Source organism: Sander vitreus, chromosome 23 (genome assembly GCF_031162955.1).
Source record: "Sander vitreus isolate 19-12246 chromosome 23, sanVit1, whole genome shotgun sequence".
In the NCBI taxonomy this organism is placed as follows: Eukaryota; Metazoa; Chordata; class Actinopteri; order Perciformes; family Percidae; genus Sander; species Sander vitreus.
Window position 1 is genome coordinate 7,054,799 of NC_135877.1, and position 23,745 is coordinate 7,078,543.

At 40.1% G+C, this 23,745-nt stretch overlaps 1 protein-coding gene across 2 annotated transcripts in view; it reads right to left on the reverse strand.

The window, feature by feature from the left end:
• The window catches only part of LOC144537679 (monocarboxylate transporter 2), a 37,020-nt gene extending 14,370 nt beyond the window's left edge, over nucleotides 1-22,650 (reverse strand). For both annotated transcript variants that reach the window (XM_078281491.1, XM_078281490.1), the window contains exons 1-2: nucleotides 22,559-22,650; nucleotides 6,654-6,899 (exon numbers count right to left, since the gene is read on the reverse strand). In XM_078281491.1, coding sequence (XP_078137617.1) covers nucleotides 6,654-6,870 — 217 coding nt within the window. In that variant the 5' untranslated portion in view covers nucleotides 6,871-6,899; nucleotides 22,559-22,650. The remainder of the gene's footprint in view (nucleotides 1-6,653; nucleotides 6,900-22,558) is intronic.
• Nucleotides 22,651-23,745: the final 1,095 nt, after the last annotated feature.

Sequence of the window (23,745 nt, forward strand, 5' to 3'; positions counted from 1 at the left end):
TGATGTGGAAAAGACTTTTCACCTTTAAGAAAACATTCTTCAGGGACCCTTGCAGAGCATAGAGGACATTTATGTTAAAAGCCTTTATGTATTCAAGCATAATGGCGTAATCATCCACTTGGTCTTGATCACGGTAGGAATAAATAAATAATGACACCTTGTACTCTCTATAGACAACCATGTAAAATATATTCTTTTCTTATATGAAAATATAAAAGCAATTACTTCAATGCTTCCCTGAAACAAAAGTTCCGTTGAATTTTACCTCATGACAAACCACGCAACAGGCACTTGCTCTTTATTTGTCACACTGGCATCTACCTGTGTTCATGGCTGACAGCGAATGTAACATGGGGGTGTGCACTGTTTCCACGCTGCCTCGCACAAGGTCAAGTCTCTCTCTCTTTTCCTGGATTGGCGACACTGATCCAACACGGACACACAGCTTAAACACGTCATCGCAGAGCGACGCTCGCTGTGCTGACTGAGGGAATGAAGGATGGATGCTTTGACAGCTGTCTGATGTAATGCTATGAAGGATTGCACTGGAGAGATGAAACATGTCCAACCCTGTTTTGTTTTTCTCACACAGGACAGATAGTAACCTTAAATTAGTGCTGTCATGTACAGCTTTGAACCACACCCGCTTCCATTGAATTTATGAACTTATACCTAGTTCAGAGGGCAAAGGGCAGTTGCTTTCCCCTCTTCACAATAACAATAGTACATTGTAATACATAAAGTAATACACTTACTATGGATCATCTCTTTATGCCTAAAACAAATGATGTCAGTTTTTTGGAATATTTGCCAATTGATTTGCATTGTCGCTCAGGCAAATGATTTTGCAAATCCTCAGAGGGTGAGGTTATTATCCTGCCAACATTTCTTATCAGTAACTTGCTCAGGTTTGCAGGTAACATTTTATTACACAACAAAAATGCATTGACATGAGCAGCAACACTTTATAAAGTTATTACGGTATAAAGCTAAAGCAACAGAAGACTACTGTAAATATCCCAAAGTAGACAAACTAAAGATGTAATAAAAAAGGCCATACTAGCCGCTCTAACTACTTTAAGCACAGACGTGCTTTGAACTAAATGCTAACATCAGTATGCTAATGTATTGCAATGGCAATGAGGACATGCTGTTTAGCAGGTATAATGTTTACTATCTTAGTTTAGCTTGTTGGCATGCTAACAATTTTTAACTTGCACAAAGCACAGCTGAGGTTGATGGGAATGTGAGTAGTTGTGCAGATATTTGCTCATTACTAAAATATTGGACAAAGTGATTGCTCATTCTGGAAGTTGATTGCTTAGTCGACTGACAGAAAGCAACTAATCAAGTTATTGTTGACTGGCAAAACAGTATTGTGTCTTAGGTAAAGGTTTTAAAAGTTTGCATACATTTTGTATTAAACTTTCTGTGTGTTGAGTAAAAACCTTGCATCTCCCTTTTTGATTATTTTCATGTCAATATTAAAATCAAAGGATTACATACTCCTTTGTGGATTTTCCATCTTTGGCTTATGAAACTGTAAAGCTTTGAGTTTGTAAAAGGTTGGCAGGTTGTAGACACAAGGGCCCTCATTTATGAAACGTGCGTACGACCTAAAACAGGCGTAGGACGGGCGTACGCCGATTCCTACGCAAAGCAAGGGATTTATCAATTTGAACGTGAGCGTAGGCTGCGATAAAATCTCACGTCTGGTCTGAACTCGTGTATGCAAGTTTTCGAGTCAGTGTGGACTTGCAGTGCAGCATATAATCAGTTTAACAGGAGAAGGAGAAGTCAAGGATGTATACATTAAATAAACTTCAGCTGGAGTCCGATTTACTACAACACTGTTCACTGCATCAGTGATCTCGTTCCATTCCCCATTCATTCTACAGCCTTTAATAACAGTTTTCAGGCTGCCAAATAGTACACACGTAAGTGCAAATGAACCTGAGATATCAGGGTGTCAATCTCCACCTCTGAAAAGTGCCGCTTCTTAGCCGGATTACATCTCGCAATGTCGTAAATTGTAGGGGCGAGGCATCAAAACCCAGAATATATTGGGGCGTGATATTTAAATTACGATCGTTTCCAGCCGCTGCATTTATCAATGTACGACCATTCTTACGCTCTGATTGGTGTGATACGAACGTTTCATGAATCACACGTGAAGCCTGTCGTAAGAGGATTTCTGCGCTCATATCTGCGCTGGTTTCTACGTTAGGTTGATAAATCACACACACACACACACACACACACACACACACACAAGTGATTGCTTCATCCGCATGAGTGGCAGGACAAGAGAGCAGATGTTTAATGAATAGCTGATGAGTGCAATCAATATGAATGAATGAGTAACACAAGTCGCTCACTTAGTAATGGCACATATTGACGGCGTGACCATGGTAACGACATACAGTCGTTGTGAAACTAAAGCAGCAGTTGCCGATCGGTACAAAGCTGTGACCTGGCCAACACAAACTTCAATTGTTGTGACTTTTCAGAAGAGGTAATTATCTTCACTTGATTTTATGCACGCGAAAGTCGCCAGACGACACTGGTTTCTGAACATAGCCATACTGAGAAATACAGAGAGTTTTGTGGAGCTGACAGTCTTAATTAGCTTTGTATCAACTCATCTGGCAATGGCTTGAATGTAACGGTTCATTAAAGGGCAACTATTATTTATATATATATATATATATATATATATATCTCTCTATCATTTTCAGGGTTTTACTTGTATTTTGCGTTTGTAATAGAACATGTTTACATGCTTTAATGTTAAAAAAAAAAAAAAAAACACTTAATTTTTCCTCATACTGTTCATGGCTGCTGCACCTGTATTCATCCTCTGTGTGAGATGCTCTGTAGGAGCGCCTGTCTCTTTAAGCCCCCCTGCTGACAAAGCCGCACTTTCTACCGTCAAACATCGAAAATAAAAGGCTTCTGAACCAAACGACCAATGCGACCCGAAATTGGGGAGAATTTAACAAATTGGCAGCCAAGATGACAACTTTTCCTGCCGTTAGCATGTAGCTACTATAGTTAAAAGTGGACACTAATAGAATATAGCAGCAAATTCTACAGTCAATAATCACATATAAAAGGCTTTTTAACCAAATACTTCATAACCGGGAATGTTTAGTAATGTGAGTAATGTGACCCCGAATTGGGGAGAATTTAACAACACTGGCAGCCAAAATGACATTTTACTGCCGTTAGCATGTAGCTACATGCGACAATGTTAACACCACTGCAGTAGCGTAGTAAAAACACTCCAGTCCTGCCTACCTGGAGCAGATGACCAATGATAGCAGGCCGGCTTAGAGTTGCGTAACACTTAGCCGAGAGTTGCCGAAAAATACATTTACCTCATCATTAAAGTTTTGGCTACGTTTAACATTAAAATCTGACATAATATTGTAGATGTGACAGAAAACACGAAAACCATAATATGTCCACTTTAATATAAAAAAAAGTTACACACTAAAGCTTTAAATCACCCGTGTCACGTAAGAACAAATCTGTTCATGCAAGTGGTTCTTGCATGAGGCCCAATGTTGTTAAATGACCTCAAACATACCTACTGCCTTTGGCATTTACTTAATGACATTTCTCATTACTTATCAGCCGACACGCATGCTGATAACATATCTTAAACAAGCTAATATTGGCCGGAGAGATTTATTAGTGATTTAAGGAGATTTGAGAGTGACTTGTCAGCATGTCAAACTGCTTAACCTTATTTACCAGCACTTTCTGCAGTAATTTGTTATTTCTGACAATGTCCACAACACAAAACCTACTTAAAAGTATTTATTATTTTATAAAATATGAATCTTTATATTAAAATCTTGATATTCAGAAAGCATTTACTTAAATTTGTTTAATGCTCTTGGTGGAAGCTGCACTATAAAACATAGGAAATGAGCTTTCCAGGCCTGCTGTTGACCGGTACAGATGGTGACAACAGCAGTCTATCGAGTGACAGGAGGATTACAGCGAGGGCAGATGGCAGCCGTGGCACTGCCAAGCAGAAGGCTGTGGGTCTCAATCCAAAGTGGGAAATACAGCAGGTGATCAGAGCAATATGGTGGAGAAAATGACCTGTGGAAAATACATTCCGAGCCTTCAAAAGGTTCCTTATTCAAGGAACAATGCAAGACCAGCTGTAGCATTGTATTATGCAAAAACATTTAAAATCCCTTTTGAATTTATACAAAGTACTGATTTTTTCTATGCTGCATGCTTTTATAATAAATGCCAATTTCCCCCTTTTTTCCTACAACCTTCTCTTATCCTGGTTCCACTGGCTCCTATTGAATCACTTCCCTAAATTAATATGTAGATTATACATTTTTATACTATTATACACACATTTTTCATTGCATCCATACATCACCGAACCTAACTTTCATACCTCATTATCTTTATATTTGCACTTTCATTTAGTAAATGGCAGTTTGTTAATATTAACTTTGCTGTGCAGCTCCCTATTTTGTTGTGGCCGGTCATATGTGTAACAGATACTCAAGTTAATTCTCATTTGTTGCTTTTGCTCGGCAAAACATGGTGGTATTTCTGGTTGTCCGAAAGCGGAGCATGTAAAGCTGTGCCTGCATCCTGTGATGCTGTTATTTCAAATCCAGGTCACGATCTGATGACACAACCTACTTCCATCTATATCCCGTTAAGTCCTACTTTATCTTGAGGCAGAAAAACAACAAAACACAAAGTGTATAAGTCCACCAAGAGCTCCAAACGCCAAACACTGTTGAGTAAATGACTTCAAGATGAATCCAATGTGCGTCCATCTTTTCTGTTTATATATATATATATATATATATATATATATATATATATATATATATATATATATATATATATATATATATATATATATATATATATATATATATATATAAAAATATAACACAGCCCTCTACATTAGTGTTCTTCAGGTCATTTGATTGCTGCATTATCTGTGTGGAAGGGCACTAACATTTGATTATAATATGAATTCAATTCCAACAGACACACAGGTAGTTTGGGACCAATGTCTGTTATTTGAGCGCTCTGTACAGCTCCGTACATCACTCCGTGACTTCATACGTAGTACCAGTGGTTAAATTGGGCCGGGGCTCTCCGGGGCTCAGCCCCAGCACATAAGCCTGCTCGTTTGTGTCCGGCTGTGCCTGCTTGCAGTCAGTTGCCTACTGGAAATATGTCACATAAAATTTAATGAAAGTGATGCTTTTGAAAACATGATATTTCTGACAATAAATGAAAGATTTTTGAAATGGCATGTCTATTTTGTCTCGGCAGAGCTGAGAACAATCGGAACACGGCAACAACCCGAGCAGCACTGCAGACAATTCACCACTGCGGGTCAACTACATAACGCCTTTAGTGTCTACGTCGGAAGGATTAACAGATAAAATGCCTTCTCCTAAAGCTAAAAACCCCGTTCACAGCGGCGGAAGCCCGGTGCTCGGAAGCTCCAACAGCCGCTACGAGTTCATGTCGCTGACCAAGCCGTTGAACCGGTCCTCGCCGTTGCGCCGGCATCTGTGTGTGTGTGTGTGTGTGTGTTGTAGTAGTAAATAGAAAGAATGGGAAAAGGAAGTTTGTGTGAGGTGGACCTGGTCACCACGGACCCAAATCTTGTCAGCTGTTGCTACTGTCATATGCTGCACTGTCTCTTCATGCGTTACATTATGTTTGGCACATTGTATGGGTCACTTCTTATATCATAAAGGTAATACAATGTGTAATCAAGTGATGACTGATTAACAGTAATGTAAATGCTAAATGCCCTAATACCTGTTGATACTACAACAATGCAAAATATAGGCTCTTAACCTTGCAGTTTTGCACATATCATGTAAGACTAGATTTCTCAATTTCTTTGCACAAAACTCTCCAGAAAGTGCCATTTAATGGTTTATTTTTTTAAATTTTTGGGCGCGCCCTGGTAGCTCACCTGGTTGAGCGTGCACCCCATGTACAAAGTCTTAGTCTTCCCGCAGCAGCGCTGTGCTGCATGTCATTCCCCTTCTCTCTCAAAAAAAAAGGCCAAAAATGCTGAGTGGGACTCTGTGCTAACATTAGGGCTAACTAGGTTCCACAAGCCTAGCTGGCTCAATGGGTCCTGTTGAATGTTCGTAAGGGACAGCCAATTTAAATTGCTAGTGCTTGAAAACTTAACGCTAGGTGAGCTTGTTAAAAGGGAAAAAAACATCTTGTGTAAACTGTTAGTCTATACTACATGATGTTCTCTGGTCAGTAGCGCACCATGGATGTTTCCTAGCATCACCGGCAAAATATTATTTTTAAATTGACGAACATATGTGAAATTCATGGCTCAATTCAAAACAGGTTTAAATTGAAAAATATTTGTCTCCCCCCCCCCCATTCACTACTGTACATATTTTTTCCAAAAATAAGGTCCCATAGTGGTCCAGAGAGACGAAGTCCCTCAACTATTGTGGTTATAAGAAATGTAATGTAAAGCAATTGGACACGGTTTCTACAAATACCTGCTGTATGATTATAGTGTATTTCATTACACAGAAAAATAAGTTCAATTAAAATGTCAGTGTGACTTTATAATTAGATAAAAGTAAAACCACCCAATGACTCACCTGCAGCATACATGACCGCCAGCATGATGGAGGAGATCCACGCGATCTGACTGTAGGAGGCATCGAAGATGATCTGGATGTCTTTGAAGAAGACTGTGATGGCTTTGGGAAAAGCGTACGAGAAGCCTATGGAGATGAAAGATGCCAACACCACAGCCCACCCCCAACCGCCGTCTGGTGGGGGCACGGCGGAGGGACTTGTGGCTGGGGGCGGCATCACTGGCCCACCTCAACACTGACTATTCACTGCAACGACAGAAAGGAAGGGAGAGAGGAAAGTAAAACTTACCATCATTCTGTGTCCATTTTTGTTCCGTTTTGTCGTATGTCTTTGGTGGGTCTCTACACTACCGTACATATTTTTTTCCAAAAATAAGGTTCCATGGTTTAAAAGAAAATGTCACAGATCATTGTTGACAATACACATAAACCAGCTGAAGCCCATATTGAGAGTCTACAGACCGCTGTGGGATTATAAAAGGAGGTGAAAAGCTTTGTCCTCTGTATTTGAACAACTGCCAGCAGTAATATGACACGGGACGGACAAGGACATACCAGAAGTCCGTATCCTGGAGAAGACGTGAAAACACACACTCACACGCACTCACAGTATCAATTATCCTTTTCAGAGGGCATGCACTCACTCTACTTGAGAGACCAGACCAGCCCCACCCAGTATTCACCTGATAATGAAGGTGAAGGAAGAATCAACAGGTTCCCTCATGTTTGCATTGCAGCAACACAAGTGAGCAATTATTTGAGATTAACAGAGCCGGACGTGTTTGGTGCTGATAATTGCCACCAGGGATTGTAATAGCTACCTGTAGCAAAACAGACAAGTTAAAGGGGCGCTCCACTGATGTTACACATCAAGCTCATTGTACTTGACATGGTTATCCTACAACATTGTGTTGTGTCTCTGGAGGAAGCTTAGCCTGGGAAAACCCTGACGAACTTCCGGCAAATATGAGATTTGCTCTGCAAGTCAGTCTGGCCAAGAGCCTATTACCAATTTTTCCAAATCGAGGCACCAATCACAACTGTTGAGGCGGGCTTTAGACGATGACGATAGCGCAGAAACGGCAAGCAGCTTTTTGTTTACATTCAACATGACGGCCACCGAAGCGCAGCAACCCGTTGATGCCGCTGTCGCTACTACTTCACCAGGATCGTTGGTCCAATTTGTTGAAGGATTATCGCACACAGAGGCATTTGAGCGGCATCCGTTGGTGACACCCCTTTGGAAATGAGCTGTGAATGAACCTTGCCCAGACCCACTTTCAATTACAACTGAGAAGGGTCTGGTGTCAACCAAGCTAGAGGAAGCTGGAAGTCTGAAAAAACACCCCTGGTCGTGTAATCAAGGTTGCAGCCTGATGTCATTAGGACCTCTCCTTTTTTAATCTTGACCCAAGCTAGGGTCTAAAAGTCAGGAAATCTGTCTCTGCTGCTTTAAAGCGTAACTCGCGCCAAAAACCTAGGGTCTTTTTGTGAATGTATCCGAGTCAAACTTTAGTTTAAAAGCATATTTAGGACGGAATCGCCACTTAAGATTTACCGTAACCATAACTGGCAGTCAAAACGAGTCGATATCTGAATGCGAATGAACAGACTCCATATGAGGCTCCTTTTTCAACTACGAGGTCAATATTGTTTTTTTTAGCAACGACAAAACAAGAAATAACCCGTGCATTTATATGGAACTAAGCTTTAGGAGCTTTCCATCTTTACTCTCCCTCCCTGTTATGTTGCATTCGGAAATCAATTGTTTTTGACTGATAAAATGGCTGCGGCCAGAAACAAGACCTACGGTGAGTTGTTCAAAACTTTTTTTTTTAAGTAAACTCTGTGTACACAAAAAATGTTGTCAATGCTTTCATTAAGGTGTAGAGCCCCTGGTGATACTTCGAGCAAAGTTTCATGTTGTGTCGAGCCTTCTTAGTGTTTTAAAAATAGCTATTTTGAGGCTAGCATGAAAAAAGGCCATTTGACCGAAAAACGAGAATACGGTAAATCTTAAAAGTGGCGATTCCGCCCTAAATATGCTTTTAAATGAAAGTTTGACTCAGGTATATTCACAAAAAGACCCTAGGTTGCATTATTTTTATTTTTTAAAATACTACTTGTGTATCCTCCAACCTTATGGAAGTGCTATACTAAATCACAGGAGTACCCCATTTAAGTAGTTTATTTTCCATTTGCAACAATATGGATCATAATTCCTTATCCATGCTAATGTAGCTAACATTTTAAATGCATCTTTTCTAATGTGAGCTCCCATTCACAGTTTTTAAACAACAAACTGCAATGTCGGTATACAGTTGCAGTGTGGATGATGATAAAGGATTTAAGGACATGCTTATGCTATGTGATTTATTGGCTCAAGGAGATGTATACATTCAAATTCCTTGTTTTATTCCTCAAACATTCCAATACCCAAACTTATAGCCTACTGATATTATCATACAAAACGGATCAGAAAAACCATCACATCCTCACATTTCAGGAGCTGGAACCAGTAGCAAATGTTTGGTGTTTTTGCATGAAAAAAAAGAAACAATTGAAAATGTATGTATCTACTTTTTACCTCTTTACCCCTCACACACGAGGCAAGGGACAGAAAACCGAAAAAGCCATGATGAAAACATGATGAAAAAGGGTGTAAAACACTGTCCCACTAATAATTCAAACAAAACCCCTTATTATGTATAAACTAAGCTTTGGTGCTTCCGTTTCTGGGAAATGTTGGTGGAAGTCTACATTTTACAGCAGCAAGCTTCATTTAAGAACATCAAAGCCTTACAAGGGAAATAGACACTGCAGTTGTCTGTAAATGACCCGTCAGCTACCAACATCAATAAATTGACTTTGTGCCGCTCCCACCAGATCAGGTTGCAATGTTGTAGATCCTCACACATACTGAGATCTACTCAAGTGCCAACATGAAGCCATTAGTGGGATGACTCACTGTTGTGCATACACACACATTGCCAACAAACGACAATTTTTATGTCACGAGAGTTTTATACAGGTGGTAGAAATACGGACAACAAGGACTAGCCACTGGAAGTATGGAGGCTGGAGAGTGCCACCAAAATAATTATTAACTTGTTCATGGGTTCAAAACAATAACTTTTAGCCTCCATAAAAAAAGGTTGTCAAAAATTAGGAAATATTATATAAACTTTAAATCTTACATACAATATAATTTAAGGAACCATAACTGATTTATTTTCTATTCTTTCAATTTTATTTTTCTTTTGCCAAGAATGAGTCATTTATAAAAAATTTTATAGAGATGCACCGATTCCAATTTTCTAGGCCGATTCCAATTTTTAGGGCCCGAGCGCCGACAGCGGCGAAGGCCCTATTGAAACTGAAGGAATTATTCCCTGGCCTTTTTGAGGGGCTTAACATACTCAAAAACTCACCAAAATTGTCGCATCAAATCTGGTGAAAATGTACGTATTTTAAGGGTTTCGGAAATAGGCACACAAAATTGGCTCGCTAGCGCCCCCTACAAATTTAAAAACATTGAGCCCCTGCAGTACGTTTAACTTAGACTCATCAAACTTGGTACACCTATGTAGCATGTCAAGACATACAAAAAGCGTCATTGGAGCCATACCCTAAACCCAAACCCAAACAGGAAGTCCACCATTTTGAATTGAAAGTTCGAAATTAGTGCGATTTTGGCCATTTCCACGTCGTACTTTAACGAACTCCTAATTATTTCATCTGATCAACTTCAAATTTGGTCTGTGCCATCTTAAGACCTTAAAGATGAAAAGTTATTAAAAGAAAAACTGTGTCATAGGGCATGGCCGTGGCGGGGCGGCCATTTTGTGCGTTTCGCCATCGAAACAGGAAGTGGCTGTAACTCGAATGTACATTGTCCAAATTGGCTCGAAACTTTTCATGATTCATAAGACCAACTCGGAGGACATTTACCGGACAAAATTGACTTAAAGTCATAGCGCCCCCTAGTGAAACAGGAAGTAGGCCTAAAAGTCAAGGTGCTATACTTTAATGAACTCCTCCTAGAGATTTCATCCGATGGACTTCAAATTTGGTCTGTACCATCTCAACACCTTAGAGATGAAAAATTATTAAAAGAAAAACTTTGTCAAATGGTGTGGGCGTGGCGGCCATTTTGAGTGTTTAGCGATGAATGAGAAAGTGGATGTAACTACAGTGTACACTGTCATATCTGCTTGAAATTTCCCACAATCAACAAGGCTCCAGGCCTGAGGATATATACACAGGCCAATATTGACGTTTGGTCATAGCGCCCCCGGTTGGCAACAGGAAACTTGTGTGTGGTCTACATGTTATACTGAGCCGCCCCCTATAATTTTACCACCCCCACTTACTCAGGCCACGCCCCCTTTCATAACATTTGAACCGTGTAAGGTAGTTTTGTGTGAGGTGTCATTGAACTCAGCCGGCCGGTCGCCGGTCAACCTCCGTTTCACCTCCTCAGCATCCATTTTCATGCTAATCGAAATGCATCACCTGACCGCTCATTCACCTGGAGTGCAAGCCCGAGCCCATGCAAAATGCTAGAAATTAAGACCGAACCCGTCGGGCAAAGATCTTCAGCTCTATGCTGCAATAAGTGCTGTAAAAGTATTAAAGTTGTGGGCCAAAAACCAAACAACAATCTGGAAGACACTTAACAACTGAAGGGAACTGGAGATTTGGGCGATAATTTTCTGTGTATTTGTCACTACCAGCTACTTCTTCACATTACACAGTCATTTTATCCACTGTTAAGACAAACATTTATTAGTGCAGCTTTATTTTATTGCTAATCTTTTGCACGTTGTACTACAACTGAAATCTATCCTTGAATCACCATATTAAAAAAAAAAAAAAAAAAAACTTTTTTGGAATGTTCGTTTGCATAAAAATTCATTTTATTAATTCATTAAAATTGACAATTAGGACAAAATGTGTTCCAAAATGAGAGACAATTGAAAAAAATTAACAGAATGATAAATCAAATTTGACTATTGAAGTTATACAGTTTTTGGAATGAATTCCTACAAACCATCAATGACTGGAACATGCATTTATTTGCAAACAAAACATTTGCATGTGTCTTTTATTTGGTAATGGTGGTTTGCCTACGCAGTATACATACTGTACTGCAGCATTGAAACGTTGGTATTGATAATTATACCTGGTTTTAACAGGGTGGATGACTGAAGACTAACAAAACATCTCTAAACTGTGCTAAAACCGAACTATTGAATGGAAATATAATCCTGTGTATATCTGTTGTATTGCCCCTTTAATCAAAGTTAGAGATTATGCCTCTCCATACAGTGGGCCTAATCCACGCTAATCAGATTACAGGCTGTGCGCAGCAGCACTCAGTGTAGATACTGGTTTTGATTGAACGAACGTGACGACAATGCAGGCACAAACCTCAGAACTCGTAAGCAGCTTAAGTTGATGGGTTTGAATATGAAGCTCCAAACAGATTGACCAGAAAAGAGTGGCTAAGGAGAGAGTACAAGGCAGACTTCCACACAAGCTTGACAAATTTGGTTTATGATCAACCATATAAGTACATAACAAGTCAGACAAAGCAAAGTCACCCGTTCAGTCACTACAATGTCAACACTTCCTCTTTACTTTAGAAGCCCAGATCGTCATGTGCCTCCTTCGCTGTGTCCTTCATCTGACACCACTGAGCAAAAGTGCAGCTGACAGAAGAGTGACTGACAGGCTGTGATCACAGCCAGAGTGTTCTGAACGCCATATTAAAACACAAGTGAGAACCAAGCAAATGGTACTGCCGTGACACAGAGGGGCCTAAAAATACCTATCCTCAGCGTTTTCGTTTGTTGGGAGCCACACCTCTGTCCACACCCACTGGAAAGAGTTCAGTATCACTTGAATGAGAATTTCAGGTAGATTAAATTCCAAATCTGCAACCAGCAGCACTTGTTAGTTGAGGTGTCTGGTAATAATAAAACTTTGTAATTGCCTGAAATCCCGGCAGGGTTTCCGCTCCTTCAGCTTTTTATGAAAAGTCATAAAGTTGTAATTACATCTGTATCTGGAATTTTTGATTAGCTTTGTGCGATATCTGTAAAGCTGAACGAACTCACAGTATTATTATTATTATTATTATTATTATTATTATTACTGTATGTGCGGACTGCAAACTTGCCTACGCACAGTTAAGGGATGATTTCCACCACCTGGAGTTGGACCCTAAAAAAAAAAAAAAAAAGGGGGGGAATCAGGTGATCGATGGCTATTGTTGGCCCCACTGTTTAGCTCTCTGTTATAGTGACCTCTGGATATCCTGCTTTTGCCTTGCTTTGTCTGTCAAAGCACTTTGTACTCACTCTGTTTTTAAAATAAACTTATTATTCGTAGCATGGACAAATGCAGTATCTCAGGTTTAATTAACAACAAGGGCCAAGCAGAGACCCCAGTGTTGTATTTCAGGTCAGGGCTCAACACTAACTTTTTTTCCCCAAGGACCACATGTGCTCCTAAGCAGAAAAATGCAGATTCACTGTATTTGAGAGAAATACTTTTACACATAATTCAATACAGTCAGACTTTCTGGAGCCAGCCTTTAATGGCAGTTAAAACAGGAAGAAAAGAACTGCAAAAGGTACCATTCAGAGGAAGAAGAATTACTACTTTCTTTTGACTTCTTAGTTGCTAAGTGGACTACTTTCACGGATAGTCAAAGGTTGGCCAATGATTACTTAATAAAAGGTTTCTTGTGGGCTTTTGTGAAGCTCTGTAGGACATCAACTGGAACGAAGGACAAAAGAGGGTAAGCTGATTGACAGGTGCTGGGGTGAGAACATGACTAAATCAGAGTAAGGGGGCAATAAGACATTCCTATTCAACCTGTATGTGTTTTAAGATTGTGTGTGTATATATGTGTATATATATATATATATATATATATATATATATATATATATATATATATATATATATATATATATATATATATATATATATATATATATATATATACACACACACACACACACATACAGTATCTTTGAAATTACAGGCTCTGCCTCTCTTAAATAGCAGAAGTATTCAAGTTCCAGTTAAATGCCTTCCAGATAAACAGGTGCTGTAATCCCCGTCAGACGCTACAAAAGGAAACCTGACCTCTACAGTAAGCGGCTGCCAGCATGACCCTCACTACACCTACAGCCCACCCCCCCCCACCCGCAGTCTCATGTGACTTCATGTGACTTTAAGTTATGGCAACGCAAGATTAGCTCCAAGGTAACCTCTGAGTAACACTGCTCACTTTGTTGTAGAAATAGTTCTTAATTAACCCATTTAGCAACGCTTTGAATGTTGACTGAAGCACACATTTCATTCCTCTTATCAGCATCTAATCACTAACAATAACCCCATAAACACACATAAATGATCTTGAGCACTAACAAAGCAGGAGAAATACCAGAAACAATGGCTCCCTCTGAAAGCTGCTTTCTGATCAAGAAAGGCCACCAGGCAGGGGGTCTTCACGTTAAATATACAAAGACTAAAATACCCTTTCTACTGAATTGTCAGCCTCTACACTTTGAAGCTCATTAAAGCCAATTCCTGGAGATGAAACCTTGATTTAAAAAAAGAAAAAAGGTTCAAGTGGTCTGATAAATTTCCGTTAACACGCCTCTGACCACTAAAACCGGATGGCGAGCCTCTGCCAAAACAGAACAATTCTCCCAACCTGTGATTTACTGACAGAAAAAGCACATTTATGCAGCGCTCCTTGGCAGTTTGACATCAAGATATGTCCTTTGTTAAAAAAAACAAAAAAAAAGGGCCTGTATATCACGTACACACAACTACACCTCTGTGGACACAATGGCATGCTGGGAAGTATGTACATACATTTAATTTTTTCCATGTGGTTGGCCAACACCCACATTCAGCATCCAATCACAAGCTCCCGCTACGCTCCACACCTCTAAAACACGTAATTAAGATCAGAGACACTGATCTCTGTTACATCTTTGTTTTAGCATGGATATTTGCTCATACAGGAAATCAAATAGACATCTAGCATCTTCAGATTGTGGAGATTGAACTGAGGTGCTGAATGCCACAAAAAGTAACACACATCCAGCTGCAGCCAGGTTTTAAAGTCAGTATATGCACCACAATAAAACAAAAAGTCAGCAGCCACTTCTCACTGCTTTTAAATTGGGATTTGACTCGCAGTTTTGCCATAAAATCCAAGACGTCTAATTATATCTATATATTGTTTATATTACTTTTTTGCGTGACAGATACAGGGATATGGGTGAATTAACTACAGGACAAACTTCAAGTTCTCATTTCCTTGGCTTCCTTCCTTTATGGTGAAAGATTTACAGTATGGCTGACCCCTCTTAGTCGACTAAGTTTTCTTTTGTCATTAGTCAGATGAAAAATGAAAGTGAAAGTCTGTCAACTATCAGTCTCAGTATTCCTTATTTTGTTTCATCTATTATCCTTGTTAGACATGGGGTCAGATTTGGAGGGAAATCCGTTGAATGCATCTTTACACAACAGGAGGAGGGGTGGGTGGGCGTTTCTTTTAAGTAACCCGGTTCGTGTCGGTCACCCGGCGCTAGTGAACTGACCCATGAACGACTCTTTTGGTATTGGTGTTTTAATAGTAACTTATGTTCTGAATGTGGAGTACAATGCCTTGTACTGTATCAGGCAGTCTTTTCTGCACACAGCATGTTTGTGTCCACAATAAACTTCCCGCAGGGGACATGGAAAGAGGTCCTGATCTTGAAACCTGATCCAAACCTATAAAAAAAAAAAACACCTAGAGAAAGGTATTCATATGAGCACAACTGTCTGGCTGTCTCTCTCTCTCTCTCTCTCTCTCAGTTAGGGGTGGTACGGTTCATGAAAAAACATCCGAACCGCTCGGAACGTGTGTGCGTCGCACGGTTCGTCAGTACACTGTTAATGTGCACTAACCACTTACTGCCGTAATGCCCACTTTCGACACCTATGTTAAAACACTTAATGGAAACAACGAGGGGGATGAGGGGGATGAGCGTGACGAACGCAACACATGGCAGCTGATTGGACAAACGCGTGTTCTTGCTGCTCCTGAATTTCAAAACAGACTCTAATGGCGTCTCGTTCTGAATACGATCTCATATTTTACAAAAATAGTTCACCGAAAAGTCTTTCTGAAAACATGTTAAGCGAGAAATAGGCCATACAGTTGCTGAATCTGTCTGTTTTTTTGATCGACAAAGGTCAGTTTAAAACACTTTCGCCAGATTTTGAGAGGCGCCGAGCCGACTGCTCCTCAGGTGGAGTGTGGAGTGCTGCAGGTCACGTCACATGCAGAAATGGTAAGTGGGAGAGATAAGGAAGGCTGCCCGGAGTTGGAGGATGCGCCAGCGTCGTATATAGTCTGGTGTGTGGGAACATTTTGGATTTCATATTATCTATGATGACAGCGGAAATAAAACAATAGATAGAACTGCCACTGTGTGCATGTATTGTGCAACATGCATTCAATATGCTAATTTTATATATATATATATATATATATATATATATATATATATATATATATATATATATATATATATATATATATATATACATATATATATCTCACATCATATGCTGAAGTACATTTCTGGAGTGCTAAAGATTAAAAGAAAAAATAACAAGAACCGTACAGAACCGAAAACTTTGACCCTAAAACCGTGATACGAACCAAACCGTGGATTTTGTGAACCGTACCACCCCTAATATGAGTACAACCTAGGGATGGGCGATAGAGACGATATGCAATATAAACGATACAAAATTGGCCTGCGATAGAGATTTTAATTATATTGCACGCGATAATGCATGTTGATGACGCAATCTACCCGCGAAGTTTAGAGCCACGAGCTGCAACGCATCATCGTCACCTTGAGCAAACATGGCTGAAAGTAAAACGGAGGAGCTGGTGAAAAAGGCCGGTGCAACATCCATTATTTGGACTTGGTTCGGATTTAAGCCGCTAACGGACCTGTGGTCGAGCCGTACCACGGAGCCTTTCATCAGCCTGACAATTCACTATATAACGGACGACTGGAATCTTGGCAGGCAGTGTTTGCAGACATCGTACTTCCCCGCTGAACATACGGCCATGTGTGTGTGTGTGTGTGCGCGCTCGTGTTTGTGTGTTCGGAAAAGTGTGTACACGTGTGCTCAAATGCGTTACATTAGGCTGCAGGTAAGAAACTTTGTTGTTTTGTAGTATCTGTATATCTTTGCCTAAGAGTGAAACTTTTTCTTTATTAAAGTCTCTGCAACTAGTGTACTTGAATTCAACCATTAGGTTGTATAATTACAGTTTTGCACAATAAATGTTCTCAAAACTACATACCACATTTCTCTCGCTTTAAAAAAAACAACAAAAAAACAATACATTTGGCAGTTTGGCTTTCCTTAGGGTCTATGTAACCTGGTCTGACATGGTTCTATTATAATTTATATATCGTGATATATATCGTTATCGCAAGAGGCTGCAATGTATATCGCAATATGGATTTTAGGCCATATCGCCCATCCCTAGTACAACCATACCAACAAAACGTTGCTGTCGACCTTTAACACCTGGGTAATGAAACAGCAACAGTATACAATATAAGTAAAGCCACTGTATGCAGAGCCGTCAGAAGAATGTGACTCGCTCTGTTTTTTTAAACATTTTTGTAGTGTTCCCTGTACACAAACCAGTAAGAGCCATTAAAAAGGAGTTCCACAGTATTGCAGGTGAATGATGTAAAGCCTTTGAAATAAAAGATTATGAATTATAATTCTGTTAATGATGGTGCTGCAGCCTCAAAATGGGATTAGTAGGCCTAGGACTTTTTTGCTCGCAGTGAAATAGATTAAAAGGTTCAATACCATTTCACCAGTAATATTATACTTATGATTAAATATGATATTAATACACTATATTGGAACTTATGCATTAACTCTAGCAGCAATTTTCTCCCACACAAAGTCTCTTTTGCAGCAGCCGCCGTTGCTTTAACGAAATATATGTTCAAACTTGCTGTATGAGTATTTCCGCCGACCAGTTTGTTTGTGGTTGTTACCATGGTGAATCGTAGTATCATGGCTCCATTCATGCTGCCTTTTTATAGTGGCGGTGCACGCGCTTAATGGCGCTGACACACCAAGCCGATAATCGGCCGTTGGACAGTCTGGGACTCGAGTCACTGAAAAGTCAGTGACTCGAGTCTGTTCGGTGTGTTCCGTGCCGTCGTCCGTCAGAGGAGCCGTCGGCCTTCATTTTGGCCGACCTGACATGCTCAGTCGGAGACAGGGCAGTCGGGACTCACCCGGAAATGGCGAGTGGATGAACCTCTCAAAATCTGACAAAAATCTTTTAAACTAACCTTTATTGATCTGAAATGAAGACAGATTCAGCAACTGCATGGCCTATTTCTCGCTTAAAATGTTTTCAGAAACACGTTTCGGTGAACTATTTTAGGACAATATGAGATTGTATTCTGAACAAGCCGCCATGACAGTCTGGCTGTGAATTTCCAGATTAAAAAGAACCACGTGACGAGTTTGTCCTATCAGCTGCCGGTTTTCATTTTCTGGGAAACAATACAGAGAGGCGCCGCCTGCTGCTATGGAGACGCATTACGTTTTGCGCACGCGCAGACCGTACGCTTAAGTCGGCGTCGCCTCAGTGTGTTTTGAGGCATTTTTTTGGACTTCGGGGACCCGACTGATCAGTCCGACTGACTTTTCTATAAAGGCTGAAACAAAGAAGGAAAAAAAAATTGCAAACCATCCCACCTTTCAGCCAGCAAGCAACACAAAATAAAGAATCAGTGACACCACTAGCCATCAATGTGTGTCAAACTGTTAAGAGCACAGGAAACTGTTACTTTGATAGAAGGCGGATGCAAACCGCGGCTGTGTTATCTTTGTCATTCAACATATCCTCGTCAACTTCCCCTCTAGAATCCCCACCTCCATCCTAACGTTTTTTCAAACTGCAGCGAACTGGGTAAGATCGACCCTCGGAGGGCTGAGGGAGCAAGTGCAACAGTGTTGGAACCATCCAGTAGTGGGTTAAACATTATCTTTTTCAAGCAAAGGGTTTTCAGTCAACATGTGGTCAGAGACAAAGAAGTCGGAGCCTAAATGTAAATTCCACAGCCTTGTCACCAAACTCCCACAGGTCACCCCAAAGGAATTCTCCAAAATGGCAAATTTACCTTCAAACACGAGGAGAAAACGGCAGACTGGTGGAGGGCCTAAGAACTGCAACAATATATTTTCACACCTCCTCAGAGATCTCTGAATCCCCAGTCGCTTAACGGCCCTTGAACACAGCATGGGGCCTATAAAACCTTTGGACACCTTTTTTTTAATCGTCTTCCACTGGTGGCTCACGCTGTTGAAGGAAACTGCTAGGCTTGTGCTAGAACTTCCATTTTCTGGAGAAAGTGGATTTAATTTCGGTGTCCAAGGAGCACCGTGGATCCTATGAAAAACGCACCAGTGTTTTTCATATCTGCAGGAGAAGGACAAACAACGTTTTTCTTCTCAACGTCGACATAGCTTACCCTTTTTGGAGCGAAAGTTTCTCCGTGACAGCTGACGAGCGACACGGACCCGTTCTGTTTTTCTGTGGAAATCTATCTATCTATCTATCTATCTATCTATCTATCTATGGACAGAAACAACGAACTGCACACCCAAAGTAAGAGGCTTCATAGTGTTCTGGGCAGATTAGAACAGGGTGTGTTTTATTAATGAGTAATTTGCTATCGTTGCTATTTGTGTTACCATTAATGTGATCTGATTAATAATGTGCTACTGATGTACGGTTGATTATTAATCTGATGGTGACCACTGTGTCCCATTATTTTGCTGTGAATGTATCATTTGATCACGATACTTGATGATGTGTTGATTAATGTAGCTTGGGCAAACTGTAAATGCTACATTGCTAGCTCCTTCCACGGAGTTTAGGTATGTACACCGGAGTGGTTATGATGAACGTCCCCTCAGTCAGACGAAATTCTCAGAGTCTGCCTTAATTTCACGTTAGTCCAGACATGAGTGACTGAGAGGGCTGGTCATTATCGATAACTAAGATCTAAATGTGTCTTTTTCTTTCCTTTCCTCTATCACTAACACACGCACGTGTCTCTTTGTCAATCACACGTTAGTCTGAGAGCTAACATAGCTAACTGACTAGCTTAGTCACGTGGCGCTGCAACGCAGCCCACTGCCGCCCTCTTGGGCTATATAGCTTTTGTGCAGCTAACACCTAGCCTAGCTTCAATGAGCTAATCTGGGACATAGTCTAGCAACCCCCGGGTTTCGTCAAACACTTTTGTTTTTGCTTTTGTTGTACTTTAAAAAAGGGTATATTGGGTTTAATTGATCAAAGGATTGTTGGTTGGACATTGATAATTTTGAAGTTAATAAATTCTACTATAATTAGCAGTTGTCTGTGATTATTTGTGTACTTATTGTAATAATTGCTGGTTGAACACAGGTCAGTGCTCGGATTCACTCTTCCTTTAAAGAATCAGATAGCTTAACCAAGTTAAGATCTGTATTTTAAAAAGGGAACACCACAAATGAGACTGTTTCGCAGTTCAGTTATTGGCCCCTGAAGTTCCAGGGTGGTGCCCCGTTTTGATTGTTTGTCGATTTGATAAAGTTATTATTAACCATATTCATAACTGCATTAATATTGATAAAACATCTTTGATAATTTGCCAATAATTAGATCTGTACACCTACGAGTACCCAACAACAGCAATGCTCACTCCAGAGGAGTACATCACCCACAATGCATTGCAGTTATGCATCTGGTGCAAGAAAATACATCCATGGTTAGGTGGCAGTAATGTACGTAATACTCTGGTTACCTACCACCAAAGAAGGAGAAGATGATAAATTGGAATAGCCTAAGCCTACTCCAGTTCAAAATACTTCACTATCTCCTGTTTTTTTTTAGTTATAGCATAGGTCTGTATAGGTAGGCTAACAGGACAAGCTTGGTCGCCTAGTTAACAGATTCTTAAGACAATCTCCTTGATAGCTTGAAATGTTACTGATAAATCTAATTTATTGCAGTTTATAATTACATAGATTGTTGTACTGTTCAGCTTTTTGATTTCTTTATTCCCAACATTATCTGTAAACACATGGGAAACTTGCTTTTTTTTTGCAAGATAGAAACCTATAAAAGTTATGATAATCATACAGATCACAAACAGAAATTTCTAAATCTGAATCTGATGCAGACAATTATCCGCACAAGATGCCTTCGCCTCATTGAAATGGTCTGCAGGTATTTCAGATGATTTCTAAAAAGCAGCGCTAAAGCTTAATTTGTACTTCTGTGGGAAAAGCTTGCGCAGAGCCACAGTAATGAGCTTATTCACTTTCTTCTATCTGCTGTTATCACCAGCAGCAGCAGGTTAGCTTAGCTCCAGGAAGTGACTGCACCTGGCCAAGAAATAGTCCGGTAATGTTACATACCCCCATAAAACCATAAAGTGTTTTTACAGTTCAGTTTGTGTACACATTAAACAAAGCAGATATAACATTACACTAATGAGGTTAGGTGCTGGGAGATGGATTTTGTTTTAGCTTTGGACTGACACATGCTAGCTCTTTCTCCCAGTTTCCAGTCTTTTAGCTAAGCTAAGCTAGCCGACTGCAGCTTCATATTTAGCTAGTGTACAGACGTGAAGGTGGTATCAAATGTATCTAAATAGTTTTTAAAAGTGTTAAGGTTACTTTTAAAGTGAAATTGCGGACTTTTTGAGAGAGAAAAATAAAACATCCAGACTCATTTCAATATACAGGGCTTTTGTTGATATAGCCTTGACCATTAGCTATTAGGTAATGGAGGTCAATGTTAGCAAAGTTTAGCTATATAGCTAAAATGGTTTAGCTGACATTACCTAGTCAATTTATGACTTTTTTTTCCTACACTTTGTTTGAGCATCTAGTTGACACTTAGCTAGCTACATCTTGTAATTCTTACTTTTGGCCACAGTGGCTGCTGTTCAGTAAAAATGACTTGCTTTAAAATGATTGTGAGGCTCTTCCACAGCAATCTGCACAACTAACGGTTTACTGTTAGTTCTAGCTAGCTGTATCAATATCTGACTACAGGCCTGCTTGACGTTTAGTCCTAATACATAGAGAGCAGTGATACACTTTCCAGGGTAAACCATGTGTGACAAGTTATTTTTTCCAGCTTACCAGCTGACCTGGAGTGAAACGTTCTCATTTTGTGCCAAACCTACTCAGAGAAGAACTCCTCACCACATCCTGGGATAATAATAGACTCGCTGTCATCGGTCACTGAGAAAACCTGTAAAAGTTGGACTCCCATCAGGAAAAGGGGTTAGCCAAGGAGATGCAAAGGCAGAGTGATTCCTCAGCACTGCAGACTAATCATATGATGCTGCTGATGTAAGGATAGGGACTGGTTGAAGCCAGTCTAAATGCCCGGGGCCTAATGTGCTAAACCGGGCGCTCACAGTCAAAGTAACGTTAGCTTTAAAAAGAAACCATTAAGATTGTATTCAAATCATTACGCTACCTCAAGCAATTGACCGCATGGCAGCACGGGGAGGGATTTACACATCTCTCCAAAGGCCCCTGAACGCCTCACAAAATGTATTCAAACATAGACTCACATAGCCTAAACGCCTTTGTCTTGATACCGTATATATTTCTTATTCATCGCAGCACATGCTCATCATCCCTGCATACCAGGCGTCCCGAAAACGCCGAACGCCCGGTTAATCCTCCTCATCACCGCAGCGGCGGCTCGTCTTTCAGTGCTGTCAGCGATAAACAGACATTAAATGTTATTTTACCTTTGGGGAATGCAGGTGTGTGTATGTGTCCTGTGGAGGCTGCCTGGCTCGGTGACCTTGGAGTAGAAAGATGCGTGTGCCTGCTGCCTGTGTTATGGACGGCTCTGTGTTTAAATTTCCTGAGTGAGCCGCTGCCTGACGTGAAGCTGCAGAGGGCGGCGCTGTTCGTTATCCCTCCTCTCCTCCCGGTCCGGCGGGTACTGTAGTGTTTCTCTGCGCTCTGCTGCCTGTGTCCCATGCAGGGCACTGATTGGCAGTAAGCTGATAGGTGCTGATGGGACACGAAGAAAGTGATGCAGGCAGCTATTATCTTCATTCTCCAGTTTTGGCCTAGATAAAATGTCATAAAATTGATAAAACTCTCAGAACCCAAATATATTTCATTTACAATCACATAAGACAAAGAAAAGCAGCAAATACTTACAATTGAGAAGCTGGAGAAAAAAAATCAATCTCCTATCAATTATTTTTAGGCCTATCTGTATCTATTTTTATTTTTGAATACTTCTACTAACAACAGTAAGAAGAAGAAGCGGATTCAGTTGAAAGTTGTCATTTAAAGAATGAACGATAAAACCGGTTGAAATGTCAGTTGAAGATTAAAATAAGTTTTTTAAATTATATGAAGTGTCGGTCAAAATATAAATTTCGATCAACTTATCAATCAATCGACTCATTGTTTCAACTAAAACACAAAATGTGATTTTAAGAAGCAGAAACTAAGAGTATGTAATTGTATTATTCAGAATACTACTATACTAGGTTATACTAATTATTATAATAATAACTACAAAAATGAAAAATGATGAAGTGACAGTTGAATTGGTAGAGCTGAAAGTTGCATTTCTAATTAAATGTTATTGAATGAGTATCAATTTAAGCATGAGCGCTAGGGAAGTTGAAGTATAAATTGATGTAAACATGCTCAAAGGAGTCAAAAAGTCAAATATGCAGTTGAACTTTGAGCATTGAAATCAGTTGCAATGTCGGACAGAGGTTGCGGATTGATTTTCTGTACATTGACTTTTACTCTGTAATCATCAGATGTAGTCTTTCACCTAAATATTCTTTGCGTGTATAAAGCTGCTGGCAACACCAGCGGAAAACTCAATCTGGGTCATTTGAGCTCAATCCGTTGGATTAATGTGAAAGGGTCACACAGGGAAGCCTATGCATATGGGGAGAGT